General features: G+C 41.7%; 2 protein-coding genes across 3 annotated transcripts; one reads left to right on the plus strand and one right to left on the minus strand.

Moving 5' to 3' along the window:
• Nucleotides 1-150: 150 nt before the first annotated feature.
• On the minus strand, nucleotides 151-4360 carry LOC123068071 (uncharacterized). The gene is made up of 5 exons (XM_044490574.1): nucleotides 4329-4360; nucleotides 3347-3859; nucleotides 1699-1822; nucleotides 1451-1609; nucleotides 151-440 (listed from the first exon to the last, which is right to left on the minus strand). Exons 1-4 carry the CDS (start codon nucleotides 4358-4360, stop codon nucleotides 1595-1597), a joined length of 684 nt encoding a protein of 227 aa, XP_044346509.1. The 3' UTR covers nucleotides 151-440; nucleotides 1451-1594.
• Nucleotides 4361-5037: 677 nt separating this feature from the next.
• On the plus strand, nucleotides 5038-11026 carry LOC123066933 (cytochrome P450 90B2-like). Of its 2 annotated transcripts, none has more exons than XM_044489912.1 (8): nucleotides 5038-5279; nucleotides 5389-5722; nucleotides 5922-6074; nucleotides 7561-7812; nucleotides 9363-9455; nucleotides 10213-10291; nucleotides 10378-10490; nucleotides 10787-11026. In XM_044489912.1, exons 1-8 carry the CDS (start codon nucleotides 5038-5040, stop codon nucleotides 11024-11026), a joined length of 1506 nt encoding a protein of 501 aa, XP_044345847.1. The 2 variants fall into 2 exon arrangements, with proteins under 2 accessions (XP_044345847.1, XP_044345848.1); XM_044489913.1 differs by having other exon boundaries at nucleotides 10378-10484.
• The last annotated feature ends 271 nt before the right edge of the window (nucleotides 11027-11297 follow it).

Genomic DNA, 11297 nt, shown 5'->3' on the forward strand with positions numbered 1-11297 from the left:
CATTAGCCTTTCGCAACCACCTATCAGATTGGGTTTTGTTTTGCCAACCATGCATCATCTGTTAGCCCTCCCATATAGCTGGATTTTATGTTAGCAACGAAATATCAATCAAGTTACATAATTCATTACAATAACGTGCATGTCATCCAACAATATTAAACCAAACCCAAACAATAATCACACATTCATAAATTTTCACATCAAAATTTCCCATACACTAATTTAACTAATAAACTAGAGCAAACATTATGGTTCACTGTTTGAGAGCAAAAATATGTCGCTTTGTTTTCTGGAATTTGATCTAGAGGCACATGATCTACATTGGCTCCTGGTAGTGCGCAACTAGATTCCCACCAATCATTCTCATACTTGACATAAAAGCCTTCCTTCTTCATCTCATTGATCCATATTCCCATCGACACATCCTCCAGCTTGAACATCTGCAAGTCAAAATCCCAAGTTAATATCCTATATATAGCATAGCCGGAGAACATGATATTTTCTCTAAGCTACCTTCAACTAAGAGAATTCATTATCACTAGCGTGAAAGGAGGTACCCTTGGTTTCTTTCTGCATTGGGCTGCAAACAAGAGCATATATTTTTCATATCTGAATATGAATCTCCAGACTGCGATTAGAAATGTAGAACTGTGTTTTAGGTATTATTATAGCAGCAAACAATATCAGTCTCTGAACTGAATGTTTATGGCTATCCGAAGGTAGAGCAAGGCAGAGTTATGAAGATAGAGAAATCAAATGGGTTTAAATGACAAAACTGAGACATGTAACATTTTGTCAGGACCCTACCCGGTGATACCTATGTAGGTGTTTTTTCCCAATCGAACTTCACCGATGGAGGTTTGAGAAAAGAAGATGAAGCAGAGCATGTACCACACGCACAGTACCACCCAGGATCGAACTTGACTGATGAAGGTATGAGAAAAGACGATGAAGCAGAGCATGTACTACACGCACAGTACCACCTAGGATGGTGTGGGATTGAAATTGGCCTCTAAGAGAGAAACATGTAAAAATATATGTAGTAACATTACCAAAGAATTGAAAACCCCATATAGTTATCATATCTGAATTTGAATCTCCAGACTGCAATTGGAAATGTAGCCGTGTAGGTATTATCATTATAACAACAAAATATCAGGCTTTGAATTGATTGTTTTTGCCTATCTGAAGGTTCAACAAGACCTGTGAAGATAGAGACATCAATTATTTGATTTTAAACGAAAGAGTTGAGATACATAAGATTTTGTCACCCGTTGGCCTCTACCCAGTGATATGGGAGGGTGCTATGTATGTATGTGTTTTTTTGCCGGTCCAACTTAACTGATCGAGGGAGGTCTGAGAAAAGAAGATGAAGCAGATCATGTATTACACGCACAATAGCACCCCCAGATGGTGTGAGATTGAAATTAGCTAGAGAGCAAACACGTACTGCACGAAGGAGGAGACGAGGAGGGGACTCGGCGGAGAGCAGCAGCAGCTAGGGTTCCGGCGCCACCTCCATGGGGCCACTGGTGCCGTCGTCGCCATAGTTTCTTGGTCGGTCATTGACGCAGTAGCCGTGAAAATAGTCGAATTAGTGCCCGACGGCCTGCATCAAGGAACACAACAGTCATACATGCTCAAAACTAGATTCAAACAAAAGAACCAGTCTTCACTGCAGATTCAAATCATACGCACCCACAGCCCGGCCATGGTAGTGCTTGAGTGCTTGTTAGAGAAGGATGCACAGCTACAGGGTGATGCTCTTTTCAACGCCGAGCTAGCTTCACGGCCATATAATCTGGTACCAGTCGGCAGTGAACTTGTAAAACAACAGCAAGTACTCATCATCATCATTTTTCATATATAACAAAAAGGCATGCATCTCTTGCTATAAATTGGTACTAGCGTATAGGTTTTCAGTAAAACTACCACGTTTTGGTTCATGTACAGAGAACATATTCGCATGCAGGGGACCATTTATAAAAACTGGGTTTTATATTCAAGGAGATCAATCATGCAGATTAAATGTACATGCCACTTCAAAAGGCCTGGCACATAGTACTGAACTGTGACCGTTCTTAATTCCGACCACATGTGCAATTGGTTATCTTTCAGGAACATCTAGTTTTACATAGCAGAACATAGTATCAAAACAATTATGCATTTGTGTTGCTAACTCATGCTAGAAATACATACTTGGGCATCATAACAACTGTATGCTGAAATAGTTTGCAGCCCAATGAGGAAAGATATGTTGTGCAGAATTTAACGACTTTAACATGTTAGCATTAAAAGGAAAAAAATCTTCAATCATCTATGAAGCTGGTAGCAAATCCATTGATGATTTCAGAAACTAGGCAAGCCTAAGGTTCAGAATGAAGCAGCAGTGTTTGTAAACTTTTAATTTCAATAACCAGCGGGCCAGTAAATGGCATGCTAAAATGTAAAAGTTAAGGGGAAAAGAAGCAACAGAATAGTATACCATCTAAGAAACTTTTATGTAATTACCCAGGTCTCATAAGAAAAAACGAAATAATCATTCCAAAACAACATATTCTGAAACAATGTTGTATTAGATGGTCCGCCTTATTTCTTTACAGCAACACGATTTCATGTGTACTCTTCTGAAAAGAACACATTATTTCTCACCTGTCCCGAAGAACAAAGTTTTGTTTACTAACATTTGCCTGTTACAGCAAGAGTGAACCATGTCTAGAGATATATATGTGCCATACCTACATGAGTGTAGAACTGCAGATCACTGAAAGTTAGTTTTGGGAGATGAGTACCAAACAACAAAATTTTAATAAGAAACAACAAGAAGTACATCGATATCCAGCTCTGTGCATTGACTAATAACAATCAATGCTTGTCTATATTCTCTTATTATTATGTATGTTTAGCTCGGTATATAAAATATTTTGTGTTGTTCTCTCCATCTAAAGTTTGTCTCAGATAATGTACAGTTCATTGCTTACAAGGTTTAATAGAATTACAATTCGTAGCGGAGTTTCAGTTTTCAAGGGGACAACATATTACCATGTATACTGTCTAATGCTTCATTTCAAAGGAAGATTGGATTAATCACCAATCAGTAGACAGTAGAACATCAACATTCAGCAGCAATACGACAGTAGCACTAGCACATCAAGCAACACAACCATGGCTAGCAGCACACTGCACACCACAGCAAGCACACTCACAGCAGAACAACAGTGCACACCACAACCACACAAGCAGCAAGCACCACAGGAGCAATAGCAAGCAGCAAGAAGGCACACGGTCATAGAGTAGTAGCAAGCAGCAGCACAAGCAGGGGAAGAGGGGTGAGCAGAGGAACTACCTGCGAGAGGAGCTCGGGGAGTCGGGGTGGATGAAGGGGAGCAGATCTGGCTGGGGAAGGCCGAAGGGGGGAGCCGAGGACCTCTTTTCTCCTCTGTATCCCAAGCCCCTCGCTAGCCATATCCAGATCCCTCTCTCGCCGCCGCCAGGCTCTCTTTTGTACTCCGACGGCAATGGTGGATACGACGGTGGAGAGGGGGGGACGGGCCAGGCAGGGTGGCGGCAACCTTGCTGGAAGCTTACACGCGGCGGCTGGCCGGAGAGAGCACTTGCCGAGGAATAACAGTCGAGCACGTGGCCATGGCAGGATGGTGTGCGGTTAGCGTCGGAGATGCTGGAGAATGAGGGGAGAGGGGGCGACAGCCTCACGGCCCGGAGAGCACGTAGCCGGACGGGGAGAGAGCACCAGCGACCAGAGAGGGCTCGACTGGCGGCGGCGGCGGCGGAGGATTTAGGTTTGGAGGCTACGAGATTTGGGGGCAGTCTGTGGAACAGGTTTTTTTTGAGACAAAGTCTGTGGAACAGGTTGGAGGCAGAACAAGAGAAAGGAGGGATTTTTCGCGTAGTGGGCTGTTTTCGCGCTAAGTTTTCGCCCCCGCGCGCACAGCGACCTGCCCGGCCCAGTTACCCACAAGCAATCGGTCGGCGTTAATTGCCGACCAACAATCCAAGGGGAAACGAAGCATTCCCGACCGATAATATGATGTAGAATAATAAAGTATTCCCGACTGATAGTTTGACACTACACGTCAGTATTGCCGTCCAACAATATGATACGAGTTTTCCCGACCAACAGTTCGTTGGTACACTGTACTTTTACCAACACACGTTGGTTGGGAATGTGGTGTCGTGGTGTAGTGTATGTTGGTAGGGGAAGTGACGTGAAGTTTTGATTTAGTTGAAATTTTGATTTGATTTGATTGAGTTAATGCATGAGGACGTTTTGGGATAGTACCGATTTGGTTTAGATTATTTAAATTTACTCTAAATCTTTTGGATTTATTTTGTGCGGCATCTGTTGGGATTAAAAACAAGCCAACAGAAAGGAGGGAATGCGGGGAGGAAAAAACCAGGGAGGAGGTGAGGTGAATCTACCAACTCCTATTTAATACTCCCTCCGTCCCAAAATTATTGTCTTAGATTTGTCTAGATACGGATGTATCTAATACTAATTATTGTCTTAGATTTGTCTAGATACGGAATAGTAATTATTGTCTTAGTTTTGTCTAGATACGGATGCATCTAATCTTAGATATATTCGTATCTAGACAAATCTATGACAAGAATTTTGGCACGGAAGGAGTATTAGAGATATAGTTATAGGGGAAGTAGGGAAGATATTGATTCAGTTGAGATTTTGATAAGATTTGATTTAATTTTTCTGAATTAATGGAGGATCTGGTTTTGGAGAAGTAGTGATTTGGTCTAGGGAATCACAGACCTGAAAAACTTATATAAGAGCACCACATCAGAGAGAGGGGGAAGTGGGCACCTTCCTAGCAAGATTTTCTTTGCAGAGAGAGAAATCTGTAGAGCTTAAAGCCACTCTGTAGTTCAGCCCCTGTTTTATTTTCTCACTCTCTCTCTGAAAACAATCATCTATCTCAGTCTCACACACACGCAACACAGTCGACCAAGTGAACGAGAAGGAAATCAAATTCCAAGAGACCGCGGCCTCTCAATCGATAGCTCATGGCGGCCGTGATGGCCTCCATAACCAGCGAGCTCCTTTTCCTCCTGCCCTTCATCCTCCTGGCCGTGCTCAGCTTCTACACCATTACGGTGGCTAAATGCCATGCCGGCCGGACGAAGAAGAAGCGCCCGAATCTGCCGCCCGGCGCCGTCGGTTGGCCCTTCATCGGCGAGACCTTCGGGTACCTCCGCACGCACCCGGCCACCTCCATCGGCCAGTTCATGAACCAGCACATCGCACGGTCCGTAGTCCGTACATACACATACACTCATACAAATACAAAGCATGCCAACACGCGTGAACGAACATTCGGGCTGAGGTCGCATGATATTGATGGTATATGTATGCAGGTACGGGAAGATATACCGGTCGAGCCTGTTCGGGCACCCGACGGTGGTGTCGGCGGACGCAGGGCTGAACCGGTACATCCTGCAGAACGAGGGGCGGTTGTTCGAGGTCAGCTATCCGCCGAGCATCGGCGGCATCCTGGGCAAATGGTCGATGCTGGTGCTCGTCGGCCACCACCACCGCGAGATGCGCTCCATCGCCCTCGACTTCCTCAGCTCTGTCCGCCTCCGCGCCGTGCTCCTCCCGGAGGTGGAGCGCCATACCCTCCTCGTACTCCGCGACTGGCTGCTTTCCACCTCCCCCGCCGTCTTCTCCGCCCAGCACGAAGCCAAGAAGGTAACTTGTAACTGACCTGCTATTGACCGCGCGCCATGCACAGCAGCTGCATAGCATGCACTTACATGCCAGCAGTGGTGTGGTGGTGGGCGGCGGTGTAGTCCATCCGTCCATGCAAGGTCGATGGATGGAACTGACAAAGTCGTACGCCCACAGTGGTGTTGTAGCAAATTAACAATGGATGGATCCGTCCGTGCAGTTCACTTATAACCTGATGGCGAAGAATCTCATGAGCATGGACCCCGGCGAGGAGGAAACTGAGGGGCTGAGGCTGGAGTACATCACGTTCATGAAGGGATTGGTGTCTGCGCCCCTAAAATTCCCCGGGACGGCGTACTGGAAGGCCCTCAAGGTACACAACGAACAGTCAACACAACTGAATTTGATGGTAACAAGCTACATGTACATTAATGAAGGGGGAATTCATCATTTATCCACGTTTTTTTCGCCTGGCACACTATTAGCAACCCTCTTAACTTTTTTTTTCATTAATGACGTTAGCACCTCTTATTATTTGCTGAGATCGATCCTACATACTCCTACCTAGATTTTGTTTTAATTAATGATCTTAGCGCCCCTTGTTAGAGTTAAATTTTGTCAAGCCAATACTTACTGTCATCAATGTTGACATATATATATATATATATATATATATATATATATATATATATATATATATATATATATATATATATGACAAATTTTTCCTACTACCGGGTGTAGTTACTCCCACTTTTGTTTCATACGTTCTAGGGAGTATCTATCATATCGGAGAGTATATAGTAGTATGTAGTATGTAAGAATGTTTAGGTAGTATATATACTATTTTTTATGTAGTATGTAGTATATTTTGAGCATACTCTTTTTACGTACAAATATGTACGTATTTCACAAATATTATAAAAACATGGGCTCACATGCAATTTTTTCACATAATTCGCTTTGGAGTATCTTAGATATAGTATATGAGCATACTAAAAGTAATAAAGTAGAGTATATACTATCACATGATAGTATATGAGAAATGGGTGTAACTACACCCGGTAGTAGGATTATATATATATATATATATATATATGCTTTATTCATGAATTGTTTAAAGCGATTTTGCATTGTATACTTGATCTCGTTGCCTATTCACCAACCTAAAAACGATTCTGAACATAAAGTGAAAAAATACTGATTGACCATATAAGAAAAAACCAAAAACAAAAGAGCAAGCCTTCTTTTATTTAATTATTAATTACTTCTTAATGCCAAAGCGCAAAAAAGGTAGAAGGGGAATAATTTGTATGCTGGGGAATTGTCCTATTTTATTTGACAGCACCTATGTTGAAATGATATAAATTTGGGTCTGTCTAGGACACATCTAGATGTGACATAATTATGTCACATCTAAACTGATGTCCACTCAGTTTGTGGTCTACTTTTTTCCTAGTTTTTTTTCGCTTCTTATTGCTGCATTATATATTTCTAGGAGCTTAGATTTGTCATCCTTAAAAAACATCTAGATATGAATTAGACAAACTATATAAATTTCTCCAAAACAGAAAGCTATGAGAATGCACGATCTTAGACCAGTAGGCGGTTATTTTGCAAAATCTTAATTATAGTGACACGTGCAATGTTCTCCCAGAAGGTCCCGACAAAATTACTACTCCCTCTGTTCGGATTACTTGTCTCGAAAATGGATGTATCTAGAACTAAAATACGTCTAGATACATCCATTTCTGCGACAAGTAATTCCGGACGGAGGGAGTACATATTACTTTGCTGCAGTTTTTTTTGTTCTATCGTGAAATAACATCGTATAATTATTTAATATGTTTTGCGTTTAGTCGTGGGCCACCATACTTGGAGTAATCGAGAGGAAAATGGAGGAGAGGCTTGAGCAGATGAACAAGGAGGACTCGAGTACAGAAGAAGATGATCTTCTCGGGTGGGCGATGAAGCAGTCTAATCTTTCAAAAGAGCAAATATTGGACCTCTTGCTGAGCTTACTCTTTGCCGGGCATGAGACATCGTCAGTAGCACTCTCCCTCGCTATATTCTTCCTCGAAGGTTGCCCTAAAGCCATCAAACAACTGCGGGTACAAATTCAGTTTACTATACCAACTCAAATTCATTTGTGCTAAACTAGACACACTAGTAGAAAAAGGGCCTATTGTCCCGGTTCATAAGGGCCTTTAGTCCCGGTTCTGGAACCGGGACTAAAGGGTCGTTACTAAAGCCTCCCCCTTTAGTCCCGGTTCTTACACGAACCGGGACTGAAGACCGTCCACGTGGCCGCTGCTTGGAGGTCCACCTTTAGTCCAGGTTGGTAATACCAACCGGTACTAAAGAAAATTTTATGATTTTCTTAGAAAAATTTGAATTTTTTTGAATTTTTTATTTTCAATTTTCTGAATTATGTTAATCTCTAATCTCTAATCATCCCTCATCATTCCAAATCATCTAACTTCCCGGATGGTCACCTATCCTCTCACTACTCCAGCCTGAGCACGCTTAACTTCCGGGTTCTATTCTCCCTCGTTTCAAAGTCTGCACTTGTTGTTTTCCTAACAATAGTAAGATGTCAATCATATTAACCCTTAGGAATTTAGCTTGAGCATGAAGTCACACATTTCACTGTTTGAGTTTGAAATTATTGTTCTAAAAAACAATAATTATTTAGTAACACTAATATTTCTTGAATAAGTAGTTTGACCATAGTTTGACCACAGTTTGACCAGATTTGACCAAAATTCAAAAAAACTGAAATAATTATTTAGTAACACTAATATTTTTTGAATAAGTAGTTTGACCATTGTTTGACCACAGTTTGACTAGATTTGACCAAAATTCAAAAAAACTGAAATAATTATTTAGTAACACTAATATTCTTGAATAATTATTTAGTAACACCAATACTTCTTGAATAAGTAGTTTGACCACAGTTTCACCAGATTTAACAAAAATAAAAAAATTAAAAAAAACTAAAATTTGAGCATAACTTTTTTTCCTTTTAGAATTTGAGGATTCTAAAAATTTGCAAACAGGCCGTAGGCCGTCAAAATAGGATGCGGATTTTCGTGCTGAACATTTTGATATATTATATGTTTTTTCTGACATAGTATGCAAAAGTTATAGCCGTTTTACATTTTCCCTACATTTTTTGCAAAACATGTCCAAATTTAAGTTTTTAAATTTTCCTAACTAGTAGATGTAGTAACATAACTACATCTCGAAGGATTTTAATTTTTGAAGTTTTTATCATTTTCTTTTGCTTTTTACAAAACTGAAAAGGCGATCCAAGGGGGGGTAGAGTTTGACCCCATTAGTACCGGTTCATGGCACGAACCGGTACTAAAGGTTAGACCTTTAGTACCGGTTCGTGGCACCAACCGGGACTAAAGGTCCCATTTGAACCGAGACTAATGCCTTTGCCGCATGAACCGGGACCAATGCTCACATTAGTCCCGGTTCATGACTGAACCGGGACTAATGGATTTATCTGTCCCGAACGAAAGCCCTGTTTTCTACCAGTGACATAGCTATATATCTTTCGGAAGAAGAAAAAACACACATTCAGTACATACGTGGATCGTGAAATGCACCACAAATATCATGGAAATATTCACAGTGATCAATGGCCATGCAGGAGGAGCATCTTGAGATTGCTAGGAGACAGAAGCTGAGAGGGGAGTGCAAATTGAGCTGGGAAGACTACAAAGAGATGGTTTTCACACAATGCGTAAGGCCTTTTTGATTCGTTCATTTCCTCCCTCGTAATATCAGTGCAAGATATATGTTGTGGCCTGCTTACTTCCCATGGGGAAATCACTGTCCATCCACAGTTTCATGGCAAGGCAATTTATCCGATCCCCTGAAAAGTTGGGTAGCGCATGTCCTTGATACAGTAGTATTACTATAGTAGCATCGTAGGTGTTGAGTGCAGTCTTTTGGTGCACCGTCAGGTCGCTATTTTTAAAATATCAAAAGGACCATTTAAAAGTTTCAAAACAATTCGAAAAAAAACCATAGAAAATTATATGTGTTCCGCACGGACGTGTGGAAATACAATAGAAAATATTATGATTTGTAGGTTGTACAAAAAAACCAAAAATACGGCCCAACAACAAAAAAGGCCAGCCCATTTTGGAAATATGTTTTCTTTTTTTGTATGCCACGTGTGAAAGTAAAATATTATGAAATTATGCACATACGTTGATACGTAGTATATGTGTATGTATGTTAACAAAAAATTCAAACCTTTGGTGCTGTGAAAATTTGAATTTTGAAAACAAGCTCCCTGTAGCTCTTGGTCACCGCTGGTTTTTTCCACGGCCGGTGTTGTTATACTGTATGGAACTATACATTGTGTCATTGTACACCAAAATACCATCTTCCGGTCCTACATTCCAACTGCCGAACTCTCTCGTTTGCGAGTTCAAATGCGGTAGAGAAAAGTTGACAAATATTTGAGTTCTTATTTGCTTGTTTTCTTGCAGGTTATAAATGAGACCTTGCGGCTAGGCAACGTCGTCAGGTTCCTGCACCGGAAGGTCATTCGAGATGTGCACTACAATGGTTGGTGGCTTCATTCTTACCGTACCACTGAACTCTTCTTCCTATAGATGCAGTTGTTCAATATTTGTATGTACGTGGACTGACAGGGTATGACATTCCGAGCGGATGGAAAATTCTGCCGGTGTTAGCGGCAGTGCATCTCGACTCATCACTGTACGAAGATCCCAACAGCTTCAACCCTTGGAGGTGGAAGGTCAGTGCCTAAACGTTGCCAGCAATTTTATCAGCACAAAATCAACTGGGACTAGGAATGATACTGGATCTCGTGAAAATCAATCCAAGAAAGACCAAAAAAAAAGGAAAATATATGTCTGGCAGTCGTTGTTGTCCAGTCAGTCACAGGCCTTCATGCCGTGAAACCTCGGCGGCAAAGACAAAACGACGCCATATGGTCGTGGCAACAGCACGGCCACCACCACTTCAATAGCACAAAGACAAACTTGATATATGCATTCAGGTTCAGAGGTGTTAACGTTGTTTTTACTATTGTTGCAGAGCAACGCATCCGGCGTGGCGCACAAGAGCAACTTCATGCCCTACGGCGGTGGCACAAGGCTCTGCGCTGGGTCGGAGCTCGCCAAGCTCGAGATTGCCATCTTCTTGCACCACCTGGTGCTAAACTTCCGGTGGGAGCTCGCCGAGCCGGACCAGGCGTTCGTGTACCCGTTCGTGGACTTCCCCAAGGGCCTGCCCATTAGGGTCCATAGGATTACACATGAGGAAGGAGAAGAGTAAAGCGTTTTGACCGTGGACATATATGATCGATGATTCAGTCTAGCGTCAAAGGAAGAGAAATGTACACATGTTCGTCGTCGTTTTATTTCCCTTTGGCGTTTGTGTTTTTTTAGAAGAACATCGCTGCTTTATTTAAATAACTAGCAAGGTGGCCCTCGCAAATGCGAGGGAATGATCTTGAAGTCTGTCAAAAGTATGATGTATTTATTTTTATCTTATTGTTAAAAAGATATCTTGAATCATTTTAAATTTTGAATGAATAATTGTTGTG

This window comes from Triticum aestivum, chromosome 3B (genome assembly GCF_018294505.1).
Source record: "Triticum aestivum cultivar Chinese Spring chromosome 3B, IWGSC CS RefSeq v2.1, whole genome shotgun sequence".
Lineage (NCBI taxonomy): Eukaryota > Viridiplantae > Streptophyta > Magnoliopsida > Poales > Poaceae > Triticum > Triticum aestivum.

Excerpts from the sequence above, each read along its gene's own strand:
- LOC123068071 (XM_044490574.1), bottom strand. The coding sequence starts at position 4,360 with ATGCCGCACAAAATAAATCCAAAAGATTTAGA. Across the intron at positions 3,860-4,328 it reads ATAAATCCAAAAGATTTAGA|ACTTTGTCTCAAAAAAAACC; the intron begins GTAAATTTAAAT and ends CCTGTTCCACAG. Across the intron at positions 1,823-3,346 it reads TCCCCGAGCTCCTCTCGCAG|TTCACTGCCGACTGGTACCA; the intron begins GTAGTTCCTCTG and ends TTGTTTTACAAG.
- LOC123066933 (XM_044489912.1), top strand. The coding sequence starts at position 5,038 with ATGGCGGCCGTGATGGCCTCCATAACCAGCGAGCTCCTTTTCCTCCTG. Across the intron at positions 5,280-5,388 it reads ATGAACCAGCACATCGCACG|GTACGGGAAGATATACCGGT; the intron begins GTCCGTAGTCCG and ends ATATGTATGCAG. Across the intron at positions 5,723-5,921 it reads CCCAGCACGAAGCCAAGAAG|TTCACTTATAACCTGATGGC; the intron begins GTAACTTGTAAC and ends CCGTCCGTGCAG.